Source organism: Panthera onca, chromosome C1 (genome assembly GCF_046562875.1).
Source record: "Panthera onca isolate mPanOnc1 chromosome C1, mPanOnc1 haplotype 2, whole genome shotgun sequence".
NCBI lineage: Eukaryota > Metazoa > Chordata > Mammalia > Carnivora > Felidae > Panthera > Panthera onca.
Genome location: NC_138346.1, coordinates 18,431,101 through 18,458,368, shown reverse-complemented (window position 1 = coordinate 18,458,368; position 27,268 = coordinate 18,431,101). Strand labels below are relative to the sequence as shown.

General features: G+C 59.0%; 2 protein-coding genes across 7 annotated transcripts; one reads left to right on the top strand and one right to left on the bottom strand.

The window, feature by feature from the left end:
- Window positions 1-89: 89 nt before the first annotated feature.
- Window positions 90-27,204, bottom strand: OBSL1 (obscurin like cytoskeletal adaptor 1). 5 transcript variants are annotated; one of them, XM_060623742.3, is made up of 21 exons: window positions 25,878-27,204; window positions 23,467-23,736; window positions 23,131-23,382; window positions 22,659-22,961; window positions 22,185-22,481; window positions 20,906-21,178; window positions 19,456-19,728; window positions 18,461-18,733; window positions 15,299-15,571; window positions 14,261-14,536; window positions 13,899-14,186; window positions 13,450-13,725; window positions 12,584-12,853; window positions 12,143-12,415; window positions 10,878-11,144; window positions 9,898-10,010; window positions 9,192-9,348; window positions 8,860-9,021; window positions 8,442-8,546; window positions 7,869-8,138; window positions 90-201 (listed from the first exon to the last, which is right to left on the bottom strand). In XM_060623742.3, exons 1-21 carry the CDS (start codon window positions 26,887-26,889, stop codon window positions 158-160), a joined length of 5,727 nt encoding a protein of 1,908 aa, XP_060479725.3. In that variant the 5' UTR covers window positions 26,890-27,204; the 3' UTR covers window positions 90-157. The 5 variants fall into 5 exon arrangements, with proteins under 5 accessions (XP_060479725.3, XP_060479728.3, XP_060479727.3 ...); XM_060623744.3 differs by lacking the exon at window positions 90-201 and adding an exon at window positions 7,031-7,171; XM_060623747.3 differs by lacking the exon at window positions 90-201 and adding an exon at window positions 7,031-7,167.
- TMEM198 (transmembrane protein 198) lies at window positions 346-6,885 on the top strand. Of its 2 annotated transcripts, none has more exons than XM_060623751.3 (5): window positions 346-732; window positions 1,074-1,243; window positions 3,763-4,338; window positions 5,414-5,616; window positions 6,001-6,885. In XM_060623751.3, the coding sequence occupies exons 2-5, from the start codon at window positions 1,078-1,080 to the stop codon at window positions 6,136-6,138; spliced, it is 1,083 nt and encodes a 360-aa protein (XP_060479734.1). In that variant the 5' UTR covers window positions 346-732; window positions 1,074-1,077; the 3' UTR covers window positions 6,139-6,885. The 2 variants fall into 2 exon arrangements, with proteins under 2 accessions (XP_060479734.1, XP_060479733.1); XM_060623750.3 differs by having other exon boundaries at window positions 349-732; window positions 1,039-1,243.
- Window positions 27,205-27,268: the final 64 nt, after the last annotated feature.

Below are 27,268 nucleotides of genomic sequence, written 5' to 3'. Positions count from 1 at the left end.
ATCCGAAGGGCCCGGGCCAAGCGGGCGGGCCCGCTCCCTCCCCGCCGACGCGGTCCTAGTCGAATCCCCTGCGCGGCGCTCCGATCCTCCTCCGTCCGGCGCAGGGTCCCAGCGCTCCGCGCAGGAGCCTCGACCACGGCCGCCGCTGTCCGACGTGTCACTGCGAGGTCCCCGCCCCCGGGGTGGGGTCTCGGGCTCCAGCTACCGGAGACGGAGGAGAAGGGGGAGGTTAAAGGGGAAGGACCCCCGGAAGTGCCCCCTCCTCAGTGCGGGTGAGGGAAACGCCGGAGGCGGAGTCCCCTGCCTCTCCCGGCGTGGTTGGTGCGTCCCTGGTGACGTCAGAAGCAGCCCGCCCCTGCCTGGATGGTGCGCCCTGAGTGACGTCAGGAGCAGAGGCCGGAGCTGTCCATCAGCACCAAAGGCCGCGGGCGGGCTCAGGGCATGGGGCCGCGGCTCTGGGGCAGCCCAAGCCCCTGCTCCTGCTCCTTTCCCTTCCCCAGACCCAGCCTGAGTCCCCAGACTCCGCGGCACTGGAGTGCCAGCCGGTGTTGGAGGCGGAGCAGCGACGCCGCCGCACAGAGAACGGTCCCTCCGGCCCAGCAGCCCCCTTCCCGGCTCGGCGGACTTTTCCCGGACCCCAGTCAGCTGGGGCCTCTGGCGCTCTGCAACCCCGGACCCTCCGGCCCCTGCACAGCCTCTTTCGCTCAGAAGCTCAGGTCGCCTCCTGCCCAGGTAGATCTTGGACAATCCCAGATTTGGCCGCCCACAGAGGAGTCTCCTGGCTGCCTCTTTCTTATGGGCAGCACACTGTCCTCCTCTTCCCCCAACCAGGGTCCCTTTTAACTTCTACATCTCAGCCTCCTTTAGCCAGGCACTTTTGTTTCCCTTTGTCTTTTGCTCCACTTCAGAGATGCTTCCAGAGCTGGGCATCACTCCTTTGTCCACTGGTGTCCTTGCCTAGTTCTCCCATTCCCATTCTTGCCCCCATCCTGGTGGAGACCCAGCACTCCTCCTTGACCCCAACTTATTCTTTGTCAGGCTGACCTGGGAGGTTGACTCCCTTCCATTCCCAGCACTATGCCAGGCACTGTGGCGACACTGCGGTTCCAGCTGCTGCCCCCCGAGCCAGATGATGCCTTCTGGGGTGCACCCTGTGAGCAGCCCCTGGAGCGCAGGTACCAGGCACTGCCGGCCCTCGTCTGCATCATGTGCTGTCTGTTCGGAGTCGTCTACTGCTTCTTCGGTGAGACCCCTACCTCATCCTTCACCTGGGCTCCCCACTGTTTCCCAAATTATTTTTTAGGCGCCTCAAATCTTCTCTAGAACATCATCACCACTACCACCATCACCACCACCACCATGAATAACTATCTTTCTTTTCTCTTTCTTTCATCCCACACATGTTCATGGATCATCTAGACTCTAGGTCCTAAAAAACACAGGCTTTTAAATTCAGCATGCTTGAATTTGAAACTGGCTCTGCACATTACTAATTGTGATACCTCGGCACATTAACCTGTCTGAGCCTCAGTTTTCCCATCTAAGCTGTGCGAACAATGATAATTGTCTCATAGAGGGTTGTTGGGAAAATAGTAGATGCTCAATAAATAATAGCTATTATGGTGAAGATGGGTTTGGGTCACTGTGCTAGGTAGGCACAGAAAAGCATTTAGCAGGGTGGTTGAACATGGTCCCTTACCACATGGCATATTGTCTGATAGGGGAGAGACTTCTGGAACATTCACACCTGTAATACATGTTAGAGCGGGCTAGATGGTAGTCACATACATGGAGATAGCTATAGTAACCAGGCCTGCTATAAACAGTTGTTTAGGATGGGTACTGCACAAGAACTCCCACAAGGGAGTTCAATTGAATAGGCAACCGGGAGCTGAAATCCAGCCCATGGTCCATTTGCCAAACTCTAGGCCTTGGCACAAGGCTGCTTTACCTAGAGGAAGACATGACTTTTTCTAATTTGCACAAAGGTACCAGATGGGCTAGTGGAATAAGTGCCTGGTGACTACTGCAAGAGTTACAGAATTTTAGAGAGGGGAGTGAGCTCCATGGGCTGGGGGCCCAAGGGAAGCCTCTAGGAGGATCATTATAGGCAATTGGAAGAAGTACAAAGGAAGCATGGAGATCTGGATTCCAGGCTGGGCAGAGGTGCCATGAGACTAGTGTTCTGCAGCATTTATACCTCCCCCTAGAATGGCTGTGTAGTAGGTAAGGATGGGAGCCAGATGGTCCCTCCTCTTCCACCCCCAAACTCCAAGCTGAACAACTGCAGAATGAGCAAGAGGAAGTGCCCTTCTAAGGGTTTAGGACACATTCTGGGTCTCTAAGGAGTCTGTCACCTCATGCTCTCCACTACCCATACCCACTCTCTCTGCAGTTGCTCAAGCAGCCTGACATTCTCTCCCCTGGGCTTCTCTGCCACTTTACCCACCTTGGATGCCCTCATTCCCAGGCTCTTGGACTCTGAGCCCTTGTGTATGCCCTACTCCTCTATCTGACCCCAGAACCTCTTGGACTCTGATGCTTCCCTCATTCCTAAAACTGAATCTCCTCTTTTTTAAATTTATTTTTGAGAGAGAGAGAGAGAGAGAGAGAGAGAGAGAGAGAATATGCACAAGAGCAGGGAAGAGGTGCAAAGGGAGAGAGAGGATCCCACACAGGCTCCATGCTCAGCACAGAGCCCAACATGGGGCTCAATCTCACGATCTCGAGATCACAGCCTGAGCCAAAATCAAGAGTCAGATGCTTAACTGACTGAGCCACCCAGGCACCTCCTGAATCTCTTTATGAACTTTCTCTTTGGCGTACCCTGACCCCTTGACCTCCATCTCTGACTTCCATCTTCCCAACTGTTCAGTATCTACAAGTCCCTCACTCTTCCAGTTACCCTTAATGGGTATAACTTCCATTTTTCTGAAACTCCATGACCACCGGTTCCCCTTATAATCCTCTTGAACACTCTATGACCCTAGTGACCCCCAGCCGCCTCCAGTTATCTCATTACCTTCCATCCCTCTGTCTCCCTCTGTTACTCCTGACACTTTGATCCCTATGATGCCATTGTCTGCCTACCCTCATGATCTCCCATTTCTCTGGCTTCAATATTACCCTCTCAGAAACCCTTTAACACTCTCAACGATTCCATGTCTGTTAATTCCCCTGCTTGCAATGACCTCATCTTCTGGAACCCCTCCCCAATAACCCTGCTTTTCCATTCTCTTTGTAATTTTCTACTAATGTTGTATCTCTGAAGCCCTGTTACCCCTTAAAGACATTATCTTTCTGAACCTGTGTGACCCTCATCTCTCAAGTTCTTTCTGACTTCTAAATACCTCGTATCTCTGAACAATCCCTCCTAAGGCCCCAGTGATTCTATTGCTGATCGCCTGTGACCCCAAATGACCTCTCTCTCTGACCCCTATGATTCCAAAGACCCTAATGACCCTATCACTGATTCACTCTTGACTCCAATGGTTTATCTGACCCTCAAAGACCCAACACTCATCTCAGTAACTCTTATCTCTCTGCTTTCCCAGTGAGTCCCAATGACCTATCTCTCTGACCTCCTTGGACCCCAATGGTCCCATCACTGATGCCCTCAGAACTCCAGTGGCCCCCAAGATTCTGACCTTAGTGTCCTGCTCCTGGTTCCTCTGTGATTCTCATGTCCAAAACCCCTCTGATCCCCTTTCTGGAGCCTGGTGACCTCATTTTGGCCCCTCACTAGCCCTTGTTCCCCTCCAGGTTACCGCTGCTTCAAGGCAGTACTCTTCCTCACTGGGTTGCTGTTTGGCTCGGTGGTCATCTTCCTGCTGTGCTACCGAGAGCGGGTGCTGGAGACACAGCTGAGTGCCGGGGCAAGTGCGGGCATCGCACTGGGCATCGGGCTGCTCTGCGGGCTGGTGGCCATGCTGGTGCGCAGTGTGGGCCTCTTCCTGGTGGGGCTGCTGTTGGGTCTGCTGCTCGCTGCTGCCGCCCTGCTGGGCTCCGCTCCCTACTACCAGCCAGGCTCTGTGTGGGGCCCACTGGGGCTGCTGCTGGGGGGCGGCCTACTCTGCGCCCTGCTCACACTGCGTTGGCCACGACCACTCACCACCCTGGCCACCGCCGTGACAGGTGCTGCGCTCATCGCCACTGCCGCTGACTACTTTGCTGAGCTGCTGCTGCTGGGGCGCTACGCGGTGGAGCGACTGCGTGCCGCCCCGGTACCCCCCCTCTGCTGGCGGAGCTGGGCCCTGCTGGCACTCTGGCCCCTGCTCAGCCTGATGGGCGTTCTGGTGCAGTGGCGGGTGACGGCCGAGGGGGACTCCCACACAGAAGGTGAGAGGGTCCAGGCCAGGGTGGGTGAGAGAGAAATGAGTGGCCAAGGACGGGTGGGAGGACTGAGCAAATGGGGCACAGGGGAAGGAGCAGTACATACTAGTAACCAAAGGCCTCAATAGGGTTAGAGAGCTGACTGGCTCAGGGTCTGGGAAGACAGGACCGCAGCCCCACTATTCATTCTGCAACAAGGTATGGGGCAGTGGCTCTGTGGCAAGCCCGTTTCAGGCACAGGGGATCCAACAGAAAAGGACCCTGCGCTCATGGGGTTGCATTCAGGTGGAGGGAGACAGACAACAGAATGCATACAAACTAGATAATTCCAGCTCTGGAGTGATACGAAAGAAATATGCAGGGCAATGTAAACAAGTGACCTACAGAGGCTGTTACGGATACAGGGGTCAAGGAAGGCCACTAGGAAGAGGTGACATTTGAGTAGAGTGCTCAAGGATAAGAGGCCACGTGCAAAGAGCTAGAAAAAGAGGGAACAGCAAGGGCAGGTCCCCAGAAAGAAAGATCTTGGCTTGTTGAGGAAGTGGGCTGCAGTGTGGTGGGTGAGGCATACCGACTGTGCGGGCCCTGTGGGCCGTGATTAGGACTCTGGATTTTACCAGGAGGGCAATGTGATGCTATTGCAGGTTTAAAGCAGGGGGTGGATAGAATCTCATTTAGTGTTTGGGATGCTCATTCTGATTGCTGAGTGTAAGAAACATTGTGGAAATGGGGGGCAAGCATGGAAGGCCCAACCAGTGAGAAGGAGGCTGTAGTTGTCCAATTGAGAGATGATGACGGCTGGTTTAGGTGAGTCACCTGGGGCTCAGGATTGGGAAAGGGATAATAGCTGGAGAGGGAGTACTTAGAAGTCTAGGAATCTTCCATATGAACTTTGGAAGAAAAGAACAACTGCAGGAAGTCCCATCTGGGGCATGGGAGATGGGGAAAGGAAGGGGGAGCAGGAGGTTATGGACAAAGGGAATCTGGACACCTGGAGCCCTGAGGTAGGAAGGATCAGGGAGGCTTGGAGGACACGAGGCGTGTGAGCCTGTGAGTCCCTTCTCTGCCCACCCCTGCACAGTGGTCATCAGCCGGCAGCGACGACGCGTCCAGCTGATGCGGATTCGGCAGCAGGAAGAGCGCAAGGAGAAGCGGAGGAAGAAGAGACCCCCTCGAGCGCCCCCCAGAGGCCCCCGGGCTCCTCCAAGGCCCGGGCCTCCTGACCCCGCCTATCGGCGCAGGCCCGTGCCCATCAAACGCTTCAATGGAGATGTCCTCTCCCCGGTGAGCAACCTGGGCCCCTCCAGCCTGAATGGGGGGAGAAGGGAGTACTGTAGACTCTGTCCAACGGAACTGGGCCTTCCCCAGAGGCCGATCTCAATCTAGAAGGGCTAGCATTTGTCTGCCTATTGTAACCCCTGCACAAGGAGCCTGACGGGTTCCAGCTCTAGGACTGGGGGAAAGGTGTCCTGAGTAGGAATTTTAATGAGGTATAGTAAGGGTAGGGTCTCTGGCTATGGACTATAGCCCGAGTGGGCTGTGGTGAGGCCCTGGGCCTGTGGCACTCTGGGGTGAGTCTGAGGCTGTGGCGTGCAAGGAGAGGATGTCCCTGGAGGTGGCTTCCGGGGCAGGATTTCCACGCTTACACCCGTGTTTACTTTCCCACAGAGCTACATCCAGAGCTTCCGGGACCGGCAGACGGGGAGCTCACTGAGCTCCTTCATGGCCTCGCCCACAGACGCGGACTATGAGTATGGGTCTCGGGGGCCACTGACGGCCTGCTCAGGGCCCCCCGTGCGGGTATAGCAGTACTGCTGCTCCTGCCCACCTAGACTCTGAGGTCACCAGCTCTGCCAGCTTGGGGAGGTCTGCTGGGCCGCTACCCAGCCTGCCTGGCCCTGTGGCCTCTGGCTGTCCCCCTCCCCACCCTGAAGAGGGCTGGCCCGGCTACTGGAAGAGAGAACCTGTCTCAGGCTGGGCCTGGCCTAAGGGGAAAGCCTCCTCCCGAGCTCCAGAGGGGCTCTTGAGGGATGCGGGGTGTGAGCCCCATTGGGGTGTGCTCAGGGTTGTGAGTGTGCCGCCTGTGTGTGTGTGTATATGTGTGTATGGAGGCGTGGGCTTGAGGGGACACTGGGACCCTTGCCTTAGATTTCTGATTGGTGGGGCTTCTCCAAGGTTGGCCCTGCCTCCACCCCCACTGCTGGGGTCCCACAGGCCACTCTCCTGCATGTCTAAGTGGAGGATGTCTGCCTTCCTCCCCCACTGCTCCACCTCCCAACCAGACTCATCTAAGGCTTCTTGTCCTTGTCCCTGGGGCAAATGGCAGCACCCCTAGCCCTGGTCCCCTGTCTCCTACAAAGCCACCAGCCTGAGGGCAGTGGCAGGGGAGGGGGGTGGGAGGTGCTGCTCTGGGCTGGGTTAGGGAAAGGGGCTGGGGGAGGGGGCTTAAATGCACGGTGCATGTCTGGTGTCTGTCATGCCACCCTGGACACCTCATGCTTCTGTCTCCCCTCACCCCACCCTGTTTTACATATTTTATAAATGTGCCAAACTGTGTGGCTTCTGCCAGGAGTGGTGGTGGTCTTCAGTGGCTGGCACTTTCACGGGCCAAATGGGAAGCCCCGCAGCCCTTGGTGTCCTGTGTCACTTACTACACAGAGGCTCCAGGCAAGTTCTGCCCTCCTACATCACACAGAGAGCCAGGGAAAAGGACTGCACCACTTTATTGTCCCCAACACCTGTGGTTCCCTTGCCTCCCCACCCCTGCCCAGGGTACGGGCACACGCCTTCCAAGCTGTCCGAGGGCACCTGCCTGGCCTGGTTCGGTCCTCCTAGCTACCTGCAGAGGAATGACTCGGCGTGGGGCTGGGGAGAGAGTGGGTACCACCGTCCTCTCCCCTGGCAGAGCCTGGGCACCCGCACAGGAAGAGCTGGCTCCTCACCCTCTGCCCCACCCTTTCTGGACCTCTGTCAGGGATGTCTATGAGGGCAGGAAAATGGGAGTCAGCCCCCAGTTAGGGGTAGGAAATGCGGGAATTCAAGTGGAGGGGGCATCTCTGTGGAAGAGGAAGGAAATGGGACTAGAGGAGCCCTCTTCTCAGCCCGATGTGGAGCTGGCTGAGATGGGCAGAAGCCAGCTGGGCAGAGAGCAGGAGGGGGATGAGGGACAGATAGGCACAGATCAGGGGCTAGTAGGTAGGAAGGAGAGGAATTAGGGTCCAAATGGGGCATTCAAGAGAGACAGACACAGTCCAGAGGCAGGAGAAAGTGAGAAGCCTGGACAGGAAAGGGCATAGAAAGGTGGAAACGGCTGACCTGAACCAGATGGTTCCAGTAGAGAACACAGGGCTCCCTCCTCTGCTCAGCCCTCAGCCCCTCCCCCACTCCCCACCTCCACACACCCCAGAACCAGTTGGCCATCCCAAGTCCTGGAAAACCTCTGGTAGGCGTGTCTCAGCCCACCAGCTCCCAGGCGACCCCTCCCGTCTGGCCAGCCAGCCTGCCCCTCTGACCTCTGCCCAGTCAGCTCCACTCACCCTCTACCAGCAACCGTGTGTGGGCGCTGTCCTGGCCGGCCTGGCAGCAGTAGGTGCCCTGGTCCTCAGGTCTCACGTCATGGATGACCAGGCTGTGGGTGGGGCCGTGGCTGCGCAGCTCATACTTGTCTCCCGGGCACAGCTCGACCCCCTCCCGCAACCAGCACACGTGGCCCCCCGAGCGGGACACAGTCACCTCCAGCACCGCCCTGCGGCCGACCAGAACCGTCTTCTCTCGAGGCGGGCGGCGGCACATCTGGAGAGGCAGTGCTAGGGGTGAGGACGAGGGCTTAAGTTAATAGGGACACGCAGGGCCCCCAGGAGGAGAGACGCATCTTCCCCCTCCCTGCAGCCTCCACTTCTCTTAGATATCTAAGGCACCAGCCCGATCCTCTGTACCCTTAACCCAAAGTCTCCTCCTCCCCAGGAAACGCACTGCCCTCTGTGACCCGCCCCAGAAGAGTCCCTCGAGGAAGGGAGGTGGGGAGGCAGTGTTCCCAGGACCAGCCGCCAGCCTGCCAGTCCCGAGGGGAGATGATGCCCTCTCCCAACCGTCCCTCCCCAGTTGCTTACCCTCCACCTCCAGCTGAGCCACGGACTGGGCGGGTCCCGCCTGGAAGCGGACCTCACCGGCGTCCTCCGGGCGCAGCTCGCTCAGCACCAGAACATGTTTCCTCCCTGGGGGTGAGAGAGGCGCTAGCGAGGCCGGAGCAGCCAAGGGGAGGGTTCGGGGATGAAGGTGGGCCGGAGTAGGTCCCCGGGTCGGTTTGGACGCGGCCAATGTGCGCCGGGGGCGGGACTGAGGGGAAAGAGGAGTGGTCCAGGACCGGTGGCTCAGAGCTGGGGACCGGGGAAATACCGGGAGAAGGTTCCTTGGGCTGTGGGGCGGGGCTCACGCGAGCCAGAGGCGGGGCTTATCCTAGTAGGGCGGGGTTTGCCTGAGTCGGGGCGGGGCAGCAGGGGGCCAGAATAGGAAGAAAGTCCGCCAGACCTTCCTGTCGGATGCGGACGCGGCCTCCGGGTCTCAGCGGCCGGCCTCCGAGCTCCCAGCTCCCGGTGGTCTCCACCTCCGACACGGTGCACTCGAACGTGGCGCCGTCGCCTTCGCGGGCGCGCACCGCCCGGAGCTCGGAGAGCACTGACACCGTGCGCTCTGGGGCGGAGCCGGGGGCGTGAGGCGGGGGCGGGGCTGAGGGGGCGGTGCCCGCTCACGCCCACACTCCGCCCTACTCCCGGGAGGCACCGGAGTCTGTCCGGGGCTAGTCGGGTCCGCAGCCCCCGCGCCCGCAGCACTGCCCAGTCCGGGCAGCGCCCGGTACCCACCGCGCACTGCCAGGCGAACGGGCCCGGCGCGAGCCGTCCCCACTGCACAGCTGTAGGTCCCGGCGTCCAAGGGGCAGCAGCGCCGCAGCTGGAGAAGGCGTCGCGTGCCGAGGGCCTGGAGCCTGAGCCGAGGGCTGGGGGTGAGCGGGCGCCCGTCCTAGGGGCGAGATTTGCAGAGGGTCGGGGAGAATTCGGTTGGACACAGGCAACCTCGGCCTTGGGAGAGGGCGGCGCCGTCTGTTGAAGTCCAGAGGTTTCGAGGAGCATTTATGCCTCTCTGTCCCCCCAGTCTGGGATCTGGCTGTCCTGAGCCTTTGGGGCCTCCCCAGGAGCCTCACTGGGAAGGTGTCATCCTTGGGGATGTTAGGACTGAAAAGGGGCGCCGTGGGCACTGGAAGCCAAAAGTCGTGTACCGATCACTCTGGACATGAGCATGGATTCTAGAATAAGGCAAATCTGGATTCAAATATGGCTCTACCCCTTTTGTCTGCCGCTGGGCGATACCACCCCACTGAGCTTCAGGCTCCTTAGAGATAACACAGAGATAGCAAAACCTACTCTATAGGGCTGTTGTAAGGATTAGAGGGTTTAATGTAAAGTAAATCTGAGCACAGTGCCAGACACATCTGTTCAGGGAGTATTAGTTGTTTCCATTTGGGCCATTATCATTATGTCCTTATGATGTCAAGGTGGGATGGGTTCTGACCTTCTCCCAAGTGACATCAGCCAAGGCCTGGGAAAGCTCGCACTCCAATGTAGCTGTGTCTCCCTCGGTCACCTCTAGGTCCTGCGGCCCCCTCACAATGGTCACTGGGGCCTCTGGGAGGGGGAGAAGGAAGACACACTTGGGCACAGGGGTCAGTGGTGGACGCATTTGGGGAAGGTGGTGGGTGGAGGCCACTCGTCAGAGGGGGATGTGCCGGGACACAAGTGGTCCAAGTGGGATGCTAGTCAGTGGAGGACACAACAGGGCCACAGGGGTCAATGGGACAGGAGTGGCCAGCTGGGGGTATCACACTTTAAGTTGGCCAGTGGGGGACATGCTGGAATTAGCGGGGCATGGGGGCGGGAACCAAAGCAGGGACGCCAGTGGAGTCACCTATAGGCAGGTATGGTCAGTGGGGACCACACTTTACTGGAATGGACAGGTGACACTGGCCAGTGGGAGACATGATGTGTTCAGAGGAGCAATGGGGGGAACTCCAGAGCACGTGTTGTCAGTGGGGAATATGGGGCGTAGAAAAATGGGCGTCCCTGAACCAGAGTTGCTAGCAGAGTCATCCTTAGGCAGTTAGTGGGTCACTGGGACTTGAGCGGTCAGAAGGGCACACGCAGGCAGGCAGCAGGGGCCACGGCAGGCAGGTGTGGTCAGTGGGGCCACACTCAGAGTGGTCAGTGGGGCCCTGGTCAGGCAGCAGACAAGAGGGACCACACCGGCACAGGCACACTCACAGTGGCATGGTCAGTGGTTCACAGGGACCAGAAGGTCAGTGGAGTCACGCTGGATCAGATCGGTCAGAGGAGCCACACTCAAGCAGGGCGGTCTCGGGGGCCACCCAAGGCCAAAGAGTCAGGGGAGGCACACTCCGACAGGCAGGGTCAGTGCAGGGGGCCACACAGGGAGGGGGATCGGTGGAATCACACTCAGGGCAGTCAGCAGGCAAGCAGCGGGCCCAGAATCCACACCTCTCACAGTGAGTCTGGCTGCGCAGCGCAGGGAATCCGCCGTGAAGGTGATGCAGCCCGAGTCAGCCAGGCCCAGGCCGCTGAGTACCAGACGGTGACTGTGGCTCTCTGCATGCATGTGGCACTTGGGCCCCGGCTGCAGCCGGACTCCACCTCGGGCCCACTCCCCGGTCACACCCTCCTGGGACAGCTCCAGCTGGAAGGTGGCACTGCCCCCCTCAGTGACGGTCACATCCTCCAGAGGCCGCAGCACCCTTAGCTGCCTCGCTGGTGGGGGGAGATGGGGAGAGAGGGAGGATGAGGGCTCCAGCTCTGGGCAGGGGTTTTGAGGGTTCACACAGCTCTTGGCCCCGCCTGTACCACCCCTAACACCCAATCTGAGCCCCTGTGGAAGGAAGCCCGGAACCAGGGTCAGGGAGAAAGGAGCACAGGAGGCCAACTGGGCGGGGCGGGGAGGGGCTTAGGAGAGGGCACACGTGAAGGAGATGAGTTGTGGCTAGAGGGTCGAGGAGTCTGGGTGAGGGGTACTGTGACACTGGGAGGAGCGCAGGAATCGGAGTCAGACAAGCTGGGATTACGCCCTAGCTCTGCCACATGGTTTGTGTGCTGTGTGACCTTTGGCAAACTGCTCGACCTCTCCGGGCTTTAGTTTCTCCAACCGTACAAGGTGAACAGCATTGAGACATGGGTTTATTGCGATTAAATGAATGAAATAAATTAGAAGAGACTACATATCAGCAACAGCAACCATTTACCAAGCTCTGTGTGGGCATTTTTCATGTCATCTCAGCTATTGTTCCTGAAGACCCTTGAAGTACGGATCAGCCCCATTCTTGAGAAGACTTGGCTCAGAGAGAGTAAGTAACTTGCATGAGGTCTCGCAGTTAATAGAAAGCTCTGGCTTGGGGCAGATGGGGGAGTTGCTATTTGCCAAATGGGCCCGTGGACCCTGGGGCAGGTGACTGAGGGATAAACACGGCACGTGTTTCTGGTGTATAATATTTACGTTTACAGCAAAGCCAACTGGGACACGTGAAATGGAATGCAAAATCCACACGGACTTCTAGGGTAAATAGAAAACACTAGAAAATGAAAAGTTTTGCTTTGGGCAGGCTGCTTCAGGTCACACTTCTGGAGGCCAGCCAGGGCTGACTTGCCTCAGTGGCGAGGGGCACTTTGGTGGGGGGTCTGAGGGGCCCTGGGGCAGCCAGGAAAGGCTGCGCCACGGGGCAGTGTGATGGGTTAGGAGAAGACAGGGCACTCACGCCTCACGCTGAGCCTGGCCAGGGTGCGATCGTGGTGGCTCTCACAGCCGTAGGTGCCCTGGTCGGCCAGGACGACACCGTGGATGAAGAGGCGGTAGACGTGGCCGTCCTGGGCCGTGGACACGCGCGAGTCACGGGGCAAGGGCTCCCCACCTCGCACCCAGCGCACGGCACCTGCTGCGCCCACTCGACCTGTCTCTACTTCGAGGCACACGTCCTGGCCTTCCTCTGCCCGCACATCCTGCAGCCGCCGCAGGAACAGCAGCTCCGTTTCTGGGGAGGAAGGGGGAGGGGGGTCATGGAGCCTGGTGGGGCCTGGAGGCTGATGACCGACCCCCTGCTCACCGGCCGGTCCCTGGGCAGAGGCGCAAGGCTGCCAGGGCCAGGGCTGAGAGAACAGGCACAGGAGACAAGACCACTGCATCCCCATCAGGACCAAACCTCGAACGTGGAGCCGGGCACTTGTGGCTGTGCCCCCTGCTCGGGCAGTCACGGTCCCCGCATCGTCCAGCTGACAGCGTCGCACCGTCAGCATGCGGCTGGAACCATTCTGGGCCATCTCCAACTGGGGCCCCGGAGTGACAACGGCCCCGTTGCGGAGCCAGGTGACATCGGCATCTGGCGGCGAGACTTCACACCGGAATGTGGCATCGTCACCCTCATGGACGGTGAGTGGCGTCAGCTCTGAGACCAGCTTTGCCAGTGGTGGTTCTGGGGGGATGGGGTCAGGCAGTGAGGTGGGGCTGTGTCTTTCCCTCTCCCTCCTTTCCATCCTCTCCTGGGTGCAGGTCCTCGTCTCTCAGTTATCCGAAAGATCTTTGCTGAGGACCACGGGGGGTATCTCAGAGGACAAGATGCCAGCTCCCTGCCGCTCCTAGCTACCTCCTTTCAATCCCAGCCTGGCTCCCTACTTCTCTGACTCCCTATTAGGTAATTTACCATGGACCCTATTTATCTCATTTAAGGGTCACAACAGCCCTACAAGACAAGCACCACCCCCCGCCCCGCCCTTCAGAGCCGGGGCCCAGAGAGGTGGAGCCACTTGCCAGAGTCTCACACGACTGACAAGTGGAACCCAGATTGGAACCTGGGTGGGTTGACCCCAAAGCCCCTGCTTTTAACCACTGGGTTATGGCTCCTCCTATACAGAGGGTTCCTGAAGCCTCATCCAAGTACCGGTTGTGCATGCACGGGTTAGAGCCCGAGGCAGCAAGGAGGGGGTCGGGGGCTGAAGGAGTCCCAGAAGGGTGCAGGGGTGTGGTCTTTGGGGTGACAGGGCCCACAGGGAGTGAGGGGTGCACTGTTACCTTCCACGCGGACGAGGAAGATGCGGCTGTCCTGGGGCGTGTCGCACAGGTACTCCCCAGCGTCCCAGCTCCGTGCCCCCCGCACCCGCAGCACCTGCCTCGCCCCGGCCTGCTCCAGCTGCACCCGCCCCTGGCTCGACAGTCGCTCCCCGTCCTTGTACCAGCGCACAGGGCCCCCGGGCCCGGAGAGGCGCACCACCAGCTCTAGGTCCCCGCCTGGGGTGCTGCGAACCCTTGTCTGGGCTGCCTCGGGGGCCACCACCCGCACGGGGGGCTCTGTGGGGTCAGAGCTGGGGGTCACTGGATGGGGAGAGGCCCGAGGGCTGTGGGGAGGGCAAGATACTGAGAGAGGTGGGTGAGGGATGGACAAAGCATGCTAGAGAGGCGGGGAAACTCATATGGGCTTGGGGGTGCAACGCTCTCAGGCTTTCTGCTCAGGCCATACTCACCAGCCACTTGGACAGTGAAGCTGAGGCTGGGAGCCCCCGGGGCTGTCCCGGACTGGCAGGTGTAGAGGCCTGCGTGGGCCAGGTCTGCGGCCCGGATACAGAGGATGCGGCGGGGGCCCTCAGCATGGAGCTCCAGGCCCTCGCCCTCCTGCACCGGCCTCCCATTGTGAGTCCAGAAGACCAGGGCACTAGCCCGGGACAGTTCGCAGCTCAGCACCACCGGCTCCCCAGGGGCCACACAGAGTGGGGCAGGGGCTGCCTCTGGAGCAAGGAACTGGACTGGGGGCTCTGGACACAGAGAGGAACATGTCAGCTCCGGCTGACTGCCCCCTCCGGCACCCGGGCTGGCAGGAAGCACCCACCGGCCAGGCTGACGTTGAAGGTGACGGCTTCATCCCGAGTCTCGCACACATACTCCCCGGCGTCCTCGGGCTGGGCGTGGGGCAGGGTCAGGGTGCGAGCGGGCCCCTCGGCTCCCAGCTGCAGTGCGTCCGATGCTTCCACCTCCAGCCCATCTTTGTACCAGCGCACCTGGGACCCGGCAGGGGCCACCTCACAGCGCAGCTCCACACGCCCTGGAGCCCTGAAATGCAGGTCCAGGGAGCGAGCTGCCGGGTGCACGATCCTCTCTGGTGGGGCTGGTGGACAGACAGAGGGAAAGGTGCTCAGGCTCAGCCAGCAGGCTCCCACCCACTCACACTGGCTTCCCAGCACTCTCTCTTTCCAGAGCAGTTCTCGGGACTTGTGTGGCTACCATCTGGGGGCATCTACTGTGTGCCCGGTGCTGTGCTAAGCACACGGCAGCTCTTCTCACAGCTACTCCTGACACTCCCGAGGGCGGCACCGATGTTGGTTTCACTTTACAGATGAGGACTCGAAGCCTCTTTAGAGGAAAGTGATTTGTCTGAGGGCCCACGGATAGACAGAGGTAGACCCAGACCGATGTGACCCCAATGCACGCCCCACCCTACCACGCCCCCACTCCATACCCCCTTTCCCCACTTTGCTTCTGATGTACTTATCATCACCTACTGGTTGTCTGTGTATCCTCACTAGAACTCGAGCTCCACAAAGACCGGAGGTGTTCTCTTATTGGCTTGCTACTCTATCCCTCAGCATCCAGAACAGTGCCGAGCACATAGTAGTTGCTCAATAAATATTTGATGAATGAATGGATGAATGAATGAATGCTCCTAACTGCTGGGCTCTCTCTAGTCACTGTCATGGCCTGATCTGGGCAAGCCAGGGCTCTCTGATGGCTGAGAATGAGGAGTCTGGGGGAGGGGCAGGCTGTGTGGGGCAGGTGGGGGGCCCCTAAGAAGCAGGAAGTGAGAAGGTTGGGTGTCTGTCCCTCGGCCTCCTGCCTCTCTAGCTCCCCACGGTGCCCAGAGAATGCCCACCTGTGATGGTGACAGTGAAGAAGGCTGAGTCATCTCCGGCATCACACACGAACTCGCCCCCCTGCTCGGGCTGGGCCGCAGGCAGAACCAGGCGGCGGCGTGGCCCGTCGCTCTCCAGCACCAGGGCCTCGCTCTCCTCCACCTCCAGCCCATCCTTGTACCAGCGCACAGGGGCGTCCTCCCGAGACAGCTCACACATCAGCACCACACACTCCAAGCTCACGGCGATCAAGGTCACCTCATCTCGGGGGTATATGATGCGCACCGGGGGCTCTGCAGAGTGGGGCAATCACAGGCTGTCACAAACTCAATCGCCAGCCGCCCTGGCAACACGGAGTTCCTGTCGCTCGCAACAACAAGAGTGATAAGGATAATGATAACAAGGAATAACAGGTCCACGATCTACCCTCCGAAAACCCTGGGGCCAGAGATGTGAATCCAGAATGCTTCAGATCCCAGGAAAAAAAGGTGCATTTATTATATATCACATACCTGCCTCTCTTAGCCCCCACTGGAGCACCCCCCCCCCCCCCGCGCCCCATCCCCCGCCGCAACCAACCACACTAACATTTCGGCAGTGTGACATATACATATACTCACTCTAAACAAGATACTTAAAGAGCAGAAATAGTTTCACAGGTTTTACTGAAATGACTCTGAAGACGAAACTTAGAAACAGACTTTTGGTTTGGAGAGGTTTTTTGGATTTCAGAATTGTGAACAAGAGATTGTAGATCCGAAACAGCGAATACTTCTGTATGATTTCCTAAGGTTCCAGGAACAGTCCTAAGCACTTTACACATTGAACTCTCACAGCAATCCTAAGAGGTAGGTATCATTTTATCCCTGTTTTCCAGATGAAGAAATCGAGGCAAAGAGTGATTAACCAATCTCTTTAAGGTCACAGCTGGGTCCACGTACTCGAGGGCTGGAGGAAGAGCCACCATGTGTTAAAGGGAGGCTCAGACTCTGTGAGCAGTGGTAGGGATCGAAAGCCAAAGCTTGCAGAACTCAGTAATGATTTTTGCATCTGTGTCTACGAGTTGCCAGCACCTGTATGAGTTCCCCAGGGATGCTAAACGCTGATTCTGGGAGTTCATCTCCAACTGCTCCAAAGGGGTCATTCCTCCACAGGAAAGGACCTCCTATGTCAACACTGGAGGTGACTGGTGCTCAGGCACTGAGTCCGAGCCTGCCCATGCTCCCATGCGCCCTGAACATCTCCCAGAATCTTCTAGTTTCCAAGACATTTTAGAGCCCCTTTACCATGCGGCCCCCTTGTGGCTAAGCTCAGGAACTGCTCGCTTCCCGGAAACACTTTTTTGCAGAGGTGCGCATGGGCAGACGTGCTCACCAGCACACAAGTCCTCTGCCTCCACAACCCACCTCCCTAACAGGGCTTGTTCTAAGAGTCCAAAGGACGCAGGCTGGTTCTCGGGGGTCCAGCAAGGCTGGTAGATTGCAAGGTGCGGCTGCCTGGGGAGCTAAGGAGGTGAAGGGAGCAGTGGGGTGAGGACAAGGTGCCATGACAGGATTGGAGTGTCCGCACAGCTGCGGGACCTCAGCTTGGCATCAGACTTGTTTATCCCTGGCCCAAAGCCGGGCTGGCTCTGTGTGAACTTCCCGGCCGCTTGTGTGAACTTCCCGGTGAGCAATCTGGTGTTTTGTGGGGAGGCCAGGTGTGAGCTGAAATGTGTGTCTGCCATTGTGTCTGGCCAGGGCGTGGGGCTGAAAAGCTTGAAGGGGTCACTACAGGACAAAACATGCACAGAGAGGCCTTTGGCTTTGTGGCTTGGGTGTTCCAGGCTGCACTCTCGCGGGTTGGGGGTGGGGGCACCCAGGCAGCTCAGCCTGGATCGAGGCATCACTGCTGGGGCAGAGCGGAGGACAGGGCGACAAGACAGTGCCAGTGCAGCCAGCACGTTTCTTCTGTGCCACCGAGCTGTCAGGCCCTGCGAGCGCCACCCCCCCCCCCCCCACCACCCGAGCTGCACATCCACACCAGGTCTGGCGCTGAGGCCTGTGTCCCCACGCTTTCCAGCACCGAACCACCGTGACTTTCACAGTCGTCTTGTGCTTTTCCAGCTTTGAACATTCTCCCATCTACCTTCGGCCCAAACCTGACCCCACTCAGCTACCTCGGCCCCTGCCCCCAAGTATCTGCCTTGAAGGCACTTCCTGCCTGCCGACAAGGTTAGGAGCCCCCCAGCCTTGAGCTCCCTCTGTACCCCTGTCACAACACTGGACAGTCCACCTTCTGAGACCCTCTAAAGTGTCTGGCTTTCCTCCCAGGCTTCGTGCTCCCGGAGGGAAGTGAGCGGGTCTGTCTGCTTGCCACCAGGTGTCCAGAGTCCAGCCCAGGGGCGTGGCGGCTTTCTCCGCAGCCCTCTCTGACTCTCCTGTTCTCTCTCCAGCCCTCTGCTCCTTCACATCACTTGTCACGACGTGTCAACTGTGCATTTATTTGTGCATTTATTGGTTTAACACAGGGGTCGCAAACTCAAATGCCCACAGGGGCCAGGTAGGTGGTCAGGTGAGTGGCGGAAGGGGTCTGGGGAGAGGCAAAGAGGAATGGCAGAGGCGGAAGGGCAGAGGAATGTGGGCCCCATATTATGGGGGCAGCTGCTACTCAGCACCAGCTGTTCGTCGCCATGGGGGGAATCGGGACCAGAGCCGCCGGGTCTTCGGCTTTTTCAAGAGGACGCATAACTCCGGATTGTTATTTGAACTGTCCTGACTTTGGTAAGACTCTGCAGGCCAAACAAAACACATCTGTGGGCTGCATGGGGCCCTACGGACTGCCCGTTTGCGACCCCTGGTTAACAGCTGCCTCCCCAGCTAGACTGCAGCTCTGAGAGCAGAGACGGTGCATGTATATCACACACCAGTTACCTGCAGCACCCGGCCCGGGGTCTGGTGGCACGTGGGAGGCACCCAGTAAATGAGCCAGGGGAGCACAGCTCTTCCTGGCCCTGGTGCTGGGGAGGAGCCTGCTTCCTTGAATAGGGGCCCTGGGGTCTTCCGGGCAGGGAGCCTCGGTACATGCACCCGCAGCCCCACCTCCCTCCTCCCCAGTGTGCCGACTAGGGAGTAGGTGGCCAGCTCCCCCGAGGGCTCAGGACTGTCCTCTGGTGACCCCGGGCGGCTGGGGTGAACCCACACCTGTGACAGTGACGGTGAAGGAGGCCGACTCGTCATCGATTTCACACAAGTACTCGCCGGAGTCCTCCAGCTGGACGGCAGGCAACACGAGGCGGCGGACGGTGTCCTCCTTCTGCAAGAGCAATGCGGGGCTCTCCACCACCTCTTCACCGTCCTTGGTCCAGCGCACCTCGGCCCACGGCCGGCACAGCTCACAGGTCAGCACCACACGCTCCAAGCGCACGGCCGCCACATACACCTTGCCACTGGGGTACACGATCCACGAGGAGACATCTGCGGGACAGGGACAGTCATAGCTGGGACCGAGGCGCCCGGCTGCCCTCCCTGAGCCACGCCTGTTCCCTCCTCCTGCAAGTGGGCCACGTGTTGACGAAGAGAGCCTTCCCACCTTCCCACTTACACAGAACGCCCAGTGCTTATCACAACAAAAAAAAAGAAAAAAAAGAAGAGAATCTTCCTTTGGATTAGGTCTCCTAGCTGCTGGGACAGCCACCCCCATCTGGAGACACAACCATAGACACCAAAGCACGTCACAGGCACGGTGGCCTCATCGGGACCACGGTGTCAGCCTTTGCTATAGAAATGGTCTACGCTCTCTGGGTTGGGGCAGGGACCGTACGTAAGATGGGGCTGGGGAGAGGTGGGTTAGGTGCCCAGGTGGAGCCAGGGTCTCCCATAGACTTTTGAGGTCTTCTGACCCCTCTAGGGTGGGGGCTTACCTGCCCTACACCCTGCCCCGCAGGAAAGCTCTGCCATTCCTGAAGGTTCTCCTTCTCCAGAGAACGGAAAGGGGCAGAGGTGCCCTGTGACTCGTGGAGCCCTGGCCAGCGTTTAGGACAACGTAGTTTTGGTGGGTGACTGAATCGTAGGATGCAGACCGAGGAGGGGCACGCAATCAGCTTGCGGGGAGGGAAGAGGGCCTGGGGAAGAGTGGCCCGGAGGGGATCTTGTGACAGCTGCTAGGCGGTGCCACACGGACCTGCCTGTCCCCCCACCTGTGATGGTGACGGTGAAGTAGGCACGCTCATCTCCAGCGACGCACTGAAACTCGCCCCCGTCGGGGGGCTGGGCGGCAGGCAGCACCAGCCGGTGGTGGGGCCCCTCCTTCTCCAGCACCACAAAGTCACTCTCCTCCACCTCCTGCCCATCCTTGTACCAGCGCACGGGTGCATCCTCTCGGTCCACCTCACAGGCCAGCATGACACACTCAGAGGTTATGGCATGCACAAACACGTGCTCCTGGGGGTCCAGGATATGCACCGGGGGGTCTGGTGGGAAGCAGACAAAACGAGGTCACGCAGACAGGAGACTCACAGGAGACAGTTTCCTCCCCAGGGGACACTAGGAGGGTTAAGGCCGTGCTGTGCAGGGTGGTCTGGAGCAATGACGTGGGGTACTGAGGGCATGGCAGGTGAGGCAACGCAAACCATGTGGCACCTTTGTGTTCTGGGTGTCCCCACGGGACGTGGGGGTGGCTGGGCGGGGACATGGGGGAGGGGGAGGCACAGATGACAGCCTTTGCCTAGGCTGAGAGGAGGTCATTATCATGGGCCACACTGGGCCACGCTTGCTGCTGTTTTTACAAGGGATCCCCTGGAGCACCGGCCCTAGGATGGGCAGGAAGGGGGAATGACTTAGGTGCCACAGTGAGACAGCTGCTCACTACAGGTAGTGAGTTCCCTGTCACTGGGTGCGTGTACAGCAGTTAGAGGGCCTCCTTGCAGTGGGGTTGAGACAGGATGTCCACTCGAAGCGAGAAGATGAGGTGAATCAGTGGTTCCCAAGCTGCCTTCCCGGAGTGATTCCCAGGCTCTACCCTGGATAGTCTGGAGCTGGAGAGCTGGGGGGCCTGGGTGTATGCATTTTATAACAAGCTTCCCAGGTGGTTCTGAAGCAGCCAGAACATGGCTTGAGAACCACTGGACCCCTGCACTTAAAGCTTCCCTTTGACCGTGGCTACCTGAGATAGTAGGATAAGCACAGACCTGGGTGTGAACCCAGCTATGGTGTTTGCTGGCTGTGTGATAATGGGCAAATCACATAACCTCTCTGAGCCTGTTTCTTCATCTGTGTTGTAGAGATCTACTGCTTCTCATCCAGATGTGAAGATTACGTGAAACCCTATGTATTTGAAACATTTGGTATTATGTTGGGTTCACGGCAGGGACCCAGTAAATGTTAGCACGTGCCTCTCCTTCCCTACATTGAATTTCATTTCCCCACCCTCATTACCTAGCCAGGGGTATGTGGAGGGCAAGTATGCTGGAGGGTGTTGGTGCACGGGAGGATTAGGAAGCAAGTACAGAGTAATTTGAAAATGTGTCCGCTGGCCCCCCTGGCTCTCCCTGGAAGGGACCCCCAAGCAGGCAGACCAGGGGGCAGGGCCTGCATGGCCCCCGGGAATCAGCCTCAGCTGCAGGAGCCCAGACCACCATCATTGCTGACCTCGGACGGTGACACTGAAGAAGGCTGAGACGCCTTCTGTTCTGCACTCAAACTCGCCGCTGTCTCGGACTTCGGCGGCCGGCAGGATCAGGCGGTGTTTGCGCCCATCTATCTTCACCACCAGCGACTCGCCCTCCTCTACCTCCTGCCCGTCCTTGTACCAGCGCGCTGGGAAGTCCACCCGGGAGAGCTCACAGGTCAGCACCACCCGCTCCGAGGTCGTGAAGGTCAACGACTCCTTGTCCTGGGGGCTCAGGATGTGCACCGGGCTCTCTGTGTGGGGAGAAGCGTGGGCACAGGCAGCACCCTTGTCATGCTCCACCTGGGATAAACACCCGTCGCTGGTGCAGGCCGGAGTACATCAGGCCAGACAACCGCTGGCTCAACGCGTTTGTTGGAATTAAAAAGAAAATCGCTGGGCTCACACGCCAATTCTCAAGGGCAATGTTTGAGCGTACAGAATTCCTAGGGAGTCTACTGAAAATGCAACCTCTTAGGCCCCACACAGGCATGCAAGGGCCAGGGGATCTGCATTATCAACCAGCCCTCCAGGCAGTTCTGATGTCAGGGGTCCCAGGCTGCATTTTGAAAATGCCACTCTGGTTGTTGGTTCTTACTCTGCCCTCCTCCTAGGATGCCAGCAGCTGACCACCTGCCTGGCCCTGTGCTCGGTCATGGAGGAATTCCTTGATTGGCCGGACAAACTCCAGCAATGGTGAGATGGCAAATGCCATATGTCCCCTGCACTTTCAGATGCCCACCAAGAACCGTCCTCCTCAGGGACCCCTCATCCCCTTCCTTCCTTGTTTCCACAGGTAGCACAGTGGGATTCTGGCACCAGACTGCCTGGCTTCATAACCCAGCACTACCACTCATTAGCTCGGTGACTCTGGGCAAATCACTTAACCCCTCTGTGACTCAGTGTCTCCATGTGTAAAATGGACTCACCAAAGAATCTATCTTGTAGGGCTGTCGAGAGAACCGTGTTAATTAACGCACGTAAAATGATTAGGATTGTGCCTAACACCACAAGAAGTTGCTCTGATAATGTTGTCGGTTACATGATAAGGCAGGAAGCAGTCAGGGACTAGGGCCCAGGGGCCATGCCTCTAAGATAGCAAACGTGATGGAATTCTATAAGCCACAAAGAGAATTTGGCTACGATGCTGAAGATAACGTACGTTGTACGTAGGTGGAAATTGGCCTTCTGGACCGCTGAGCCCTCCGTCTGAACCCACCAAGGACTTCTGTGTCCACCCAGGTCCCCACCAGCACCAACCTTGGATGGTGAGGGCGGCCGAGTCCTGCACACCGGGGCAGCTGAAGCCAACGAGTGCCCCGCTGTGCTGGTGCCTGACAGCCTGCAGGAGGAGTCTGTGCTGTGAGCCTTTCTGCTCTATCCGGTATCGCAAGGCCCCAGGCTCCACCTGGCCCTCTGGCTCATTACTCTCGAGCTCTTCCCCGTTAAGGAACCAGGTGCCCTGGATGATGGTGGAAAGATCCAGGGAGAAGACCGCATCTTCCCCGTCGTATACCTGTACGTCCTCCAGACCTGCCACCAGGCGGGCTGTGGGCACTGAGATGGGGACAGAGTGCTGCCATCAGAACCAGAGGGCTGGCAGAGGACAAGAGTTGGCAGGCAGAAGGCATATAACACGACGGGGACAGAAGGCTGGGGAAGGGAGGAGAGAGGGTGGGGAGGTGTGACTGGGGTACGGCCGCGGACAGGCTGGGTCTGGAAGGACTGACTCACCGAGGTGAGCAGACCCATGGAACACAACGTGGGGACTGCGGCCGTGCTCGCTGACTGTGCAGACGCGGAAGCGGTAGTCGCCCTCGGAAGGCACGCAGTCCCCTGGGACCTCCACGGCTCCGGCTTTCTCGATGCTGAAGCACTGGATCCAGTCTTCCGAGCCCACCTCCTGCCGCTCCAGCCGGTAGATGAAGGGGGTCTCAGGAGCCGGCTCGGGGGGCTTCCAGGTCAGCAGGACTGTGTTCTTATGGCCCTTGAACATCTCTGCCAATACCGGGGGTCCCGGGGGGCTGTGCTTGACGCCTGAGACAGAGGCAGGGTTTGCATTCCAGCCCTGCTCCAGCCTCCCACAGCCCTCCCAACTTGAGTCCGCTTTGCCAACCCAGGCTCTGGCATCTGGTCACCCTCCTGCCCTGGCCCTCCTGTCCGGCCCTCGAAGAGTCAGTCTGCCCACGGGCTTTCCTGCCCTCACATTTGACTCTGAGCAGAGTGGTGGTACGGGAGTTGCCCAGGCTAAAGGTGACCTCGCCGGCATCTTCTCGGGTGACCCCTGGAAGGACCAGGGCATGCATGTGGCCGGAGCTGCTCTGGCAGATGGTCGGCAGGTCCTCCCCATCGCGGCTCCAGCGCCCCTGGACCCCAGCTTCCTGTGTCTCCACCAGCAGCACCGCATTCTCTCCCTCCAGGACGTCGAGCTTCCGGGGCAGCCGCTTCAGGATGGGCCCTGAGAAAAGGACGGGAATCCCCCAGCCTGGGGCCTGGGCATCCGCCTGCCTCAGCCTCGGCCTCCTCCCACTGGCCAGCCCACCTTTGACTGTCACATTGGCCACCGTGCGCACCCGGCCCCGCATCTCGCACAGGTAGACACCGTCGTCGTCTGCCTTCAGCCTGTGGATGATGAGGCGCCGGACGGCGCCCTCCTCGATCTGCTCGTACTTGCGGCAGGGCAGCAGCCGCTGGTCCTCACGGAACCAGGCCGTGGGAATGCGGGAGTTGGGCACTTTACACTCCAGCACGGCAATGCCATGCTCCCGGCCCTCCACATCCTGCAGGGGCCTGGTGAAGCGCAGACGGGGCTCTGTGGGGAGGGGAGAGATAGAAGGCTCTGGAGAGGGCCAGACCAGGGGAATGGCTCCGTGCATTACCAACTGCCTATACCCGCGTCAGCTCCTGCCATTTTCCTCCCAGGCCAGCAGGTATTCCAGGATCACAGAAAACCCAACAGGAGAGACGTCAGGTGGCCTGGATTCTCATCTGACCCTGACACTCCAGCCACATCACCCTGAGCAAGGCCGTTTCAGTGATCCTGGGCCTCAGTTTCCTGACCGTCAAGCGGGGAAAGGGATGGAAGGGTTTGGACCACAACGGTGATTTTCCAGCTGTTCCCTGGGGTCCCTCAGAGGCACTACACAAATTCTGCAAGGGGCTGAGCTGAATTTCATTTTTAAAGAACTTTAGTCGTTTTCACCTGGCTAGAGCTAGAGCATATAATGCTGAGTGAAATAAGTCAGTCAAAGAAAAATACTATATGACCTCACTCATATGTGAAATTTAAGAGACAAAGCAAATGAGTGAAAGAAAAAATAAAAAAAGAGGGAGACAAATCAAGAAACAGACTCTTAACTATAGGGAACAAACTGATGGTTAGCAGAAGGGAGGTGGGGCGGGAATAGGGGATGGGGATTAAAGGGGCACAATAATCATGATGAAAAAAATAAAATGATTTTTAAAAAGTGCAATTAAAATTTAAAGAAACAGGGGCGGCTGGGTGGCTCGGCAGGTTGAGCGTCTGATTCTTGACCTTGGCTCGGGTCATGGTCTCACGGTTCGTGAGTTTGAGCCCTGGATCAGGCTCTGTGCTGACAGTGTGGAGCCTGCTTGGGATTGTCTCTCTTCCTCCTCCCCTCCTGGCACATGAGTGCATGCGCTCTCTCTCAAAATAAAGAAATAAATAAAACTTAAAAAAAAATTTTAAAGTAGTCATTTTCAGGGGGGGCAGGTGGCTCAGTGTGTTAAGCAGCTGACTTCGGCTCAGGTCATGACCTCGTAGTTCTTGAGTTCAAGGTCCACATCGGGCTCTGTGCTGACAGCTCAGAGCCTGGAGCCTGCTTCAGATTGTGTCTCCCTCCTCTCTGCCCCTCCCCACTCTGTCTGTCTCTCTCAAAAATAAACACTAAAAAATAAAATAAAATTGTCGTTGTCAAAACCGCATTTTACAAAAAGAAAGCATGATGATGGAAATGGCCAGCGGGTTATCAGGCCGCTGGAGAAGCGTGTGTGTCCTGTGCCTCTGGGAAGTTCTGCCTTCGCACTGGGCTTTTCTTTCCTGATGGTGTTAGTGCAGTTTTGCGAGTTTGTGCACATCAAACCTCACCACAGAAGCACAGGTGCCACATGCTGCCCTCGAGCCAGGCAGGGCTCAGGAAATGTGCCCACTTTTCTTCCTCTGAGGGGACAAGTTGAGGAATAGCCAGTGAAAGTATAATCCCTGGAGTTGCAGGGAACTCCTATTCTGGAGAGCTTCACCTTCCAGTGGGAGTTTGGGATGTTTTTTTCCTCTGAGTTTTCTGTTTATGAGCAATGTATCTAATGTTATTAGATATTGCTGGTGACTCAACTTTGAAATGGAAATCTCTTCTCCTTCACCTTCTTCTTCTTTCAAACCTGGAGAGCAGTTTCATAAAAGTGCATTTTTTTTTTCCGCCCTAAAGTCTACCTTTGGTGTGAATCAGGAGTTTCTCATTGTGTCGCTTGCAGCCAGACTTTCCCCCCAGGACTCACAGACTAGACCCAGTTGTGAATGCAGCCTCCTCTTACCCTTGTTCTCATGGATAGTTATGAATCTGGACCTGGAAATGTACACCCATAAAATGTTCCTTATATCAGTCTCCACAAGGGATTTCCATTGAGGGAAGGGGAGTGAAACAAAAAGGATGAAATCCCCTGGACTAGAAGTGCTCCCTCTTGGTTTGTACATCAATCACTCCTTAAAGCGGTTTATCAAAGGCTGGTTTTCCACCCTCGGCCTCAGAATCACTTACGAAGTTTGCTAAGAAGTTCCTGGGTACCCTGGAGACCTACTAAATACGAATCCCTGGGGGGTGGGAGGCGGGCAGGAAACGGTATGCTATTAGTCCGTCTCCCCTCCCCCTACCGGCTCCCGGGCAGCGCTGGAGGCCCCTCCCCAGGGCCCGGGCAGCCCCAGGGGTGCCGCAGTACCTTTGACATGCAGCTGCACCGCGCTGAGAGTCTGGCCCGCCGAGTTGCGCGCTGCGCACACGTAGAGCCCGCGGTCCTTGGCCTGGCAGTAGAGCACCTTGAGCACGAAGCCGCCGTCGCGGTCGCGGTACATGAGGCGGCGGCGGTCGGAGAGCAGCGGGCGGCCCTCCCAGTGCCATTCGATCTCGGGCTCGGGCTTGCCCATCACGTAGCAGCGGAACTTGGCGTGCTTGCCTTCGTTCACCCAGAAGGTCTTGGGCGCGCACTTGAGCGGCTCCACCACGGGCTTGGGAGCCTCATCGGGGTCCTCGGGCGGGCTCTCGGGGGGCTGATGCACCTGCAGCAGCGCGCCGGCCTGCGCGTGGCCGTGCGCGTTGCGGGCGTGGCACACGTAGACGCCCGAGTCCGGCAGCCGCGCCGCCAGGATGCGCAGCGCTAGGCTCACGCCGGGGCCGCCCTCGGCACGGCCGGGCTCGAGCACGAAGTGGCCGCTGTCCCACACTTCGTCCAGGGCCATCCCGTCCTTCTCCCAGTAGAGCGCGGGCGCGGGGAGGCCCCCCACCTGGCACGTCAGCACCACCTGCTCCCCCCGCAGCACCCACTGGGACCGGGGCCCCGCCAGGAACACCGGGGCGCCCTCCCCCGCCCCGGGAGGAGGCAGCGGGCGCTCGGCGGGCTGGGGCTCGGGCTCAGGGGCCAGCGGCTCCAGCACGGTGACGGCGGCCGCCGCGTAGGCCTCTCCGGCCGCGTTGCGGGCGCGGCACACGTAGACCCCCGCGTCGGTGGGCAGGGCGCCACTCAGCAGCAGGCCGTGCTCGGCGCCGTCCACCGGGAAGCTGAGGCGCTCGGAGGCCGCCAGCTGCTGGCCGCCCTTCTCCCACACGACAATGGGCGGCGGCTCCCCCAGGACCACGCACTTTAGCTCGGCCTCGGCGCCACTTACCACCCGCACGGGCCGCGGGAAGCGCAGGAAGCACGGGGGGCTTCCCTGATCCCCCGAGCCCGCCTTCATCGTGGCGGCCGGCCCGCAGCGGCGCGGGGGGGAAGGGCGGGCGGCGGGCGCGCGGAGGCCGGGGGCGGCGGCGGGAGCCCGCGAGGCGAGGCGCGGCGCGTCTGGGGCCGGGGGCGGCGGGGACCCGCGGGGCTCTCCCCCGGCCGCCCGCTCCCGGCTCGCCTCCTTACCCTCGGCCCGGAGCTGCGGCTCTGCGGCGGCGGCGATTCCCGGGCCCCGAGTCGAGAGCTCGAGGGGCAGTCCTTCCTGTTTGCCTTTGCAGCGAGGGGCCCCGCAGCCTCCCCTGCCCGCGGCCTGGCTTCCTGCTCCGGAGAGCCTCTCTTCCCAGCCCCCTCCCACAGCCTGGGCCTCTTTCCCCTCCTCCCTCCCACCTCCAGCC

Coding starts and splice junctions, on each gene's coding strand:
- OBSL1 (XM_060623747.3), bottom strand. CDS start 26,889: ATGAAGGCGGGCTCGGGGGATCAGGGAAGCCCCCCGTGCTTCCTGCGC. Junction 21,179..22,184: donor GGCCGCCCTCACCATCCAAG/GTTGGTGCTGGT, acceptor CTCCCCACACAG/AGAGCCCGGTGCACATCCTG. Junction 13,726..13,898: donor CTTCACTGTCCAAGTGGCTG/GTGAGTATGGCC, acceptor CTGACCCCACAG/AGCCCCCCGTGCGGGTGGTG.
- TMEM198 (XM_060623751.3), top strand. CDS start 1,078: ATGCCAGGCACTGTGGCGACACTGCGGTTCCAGCTGCTGCCCCCCGAG. Junction 4,339..5,413: donor GGGGGACTCCCACACAGAAG/GTGAGAGGGTCC, acceptor ACCCCTGCACAG/TGGTCATCAGCCGGCAGCGA. Junction 5,617..6,000: donor ATGGAGATGTCCTCTCCCCG/GTGAGCAACCTG, acceptor ACTTTCCCACAG/AGCTACATCCAGAGCTTCCG.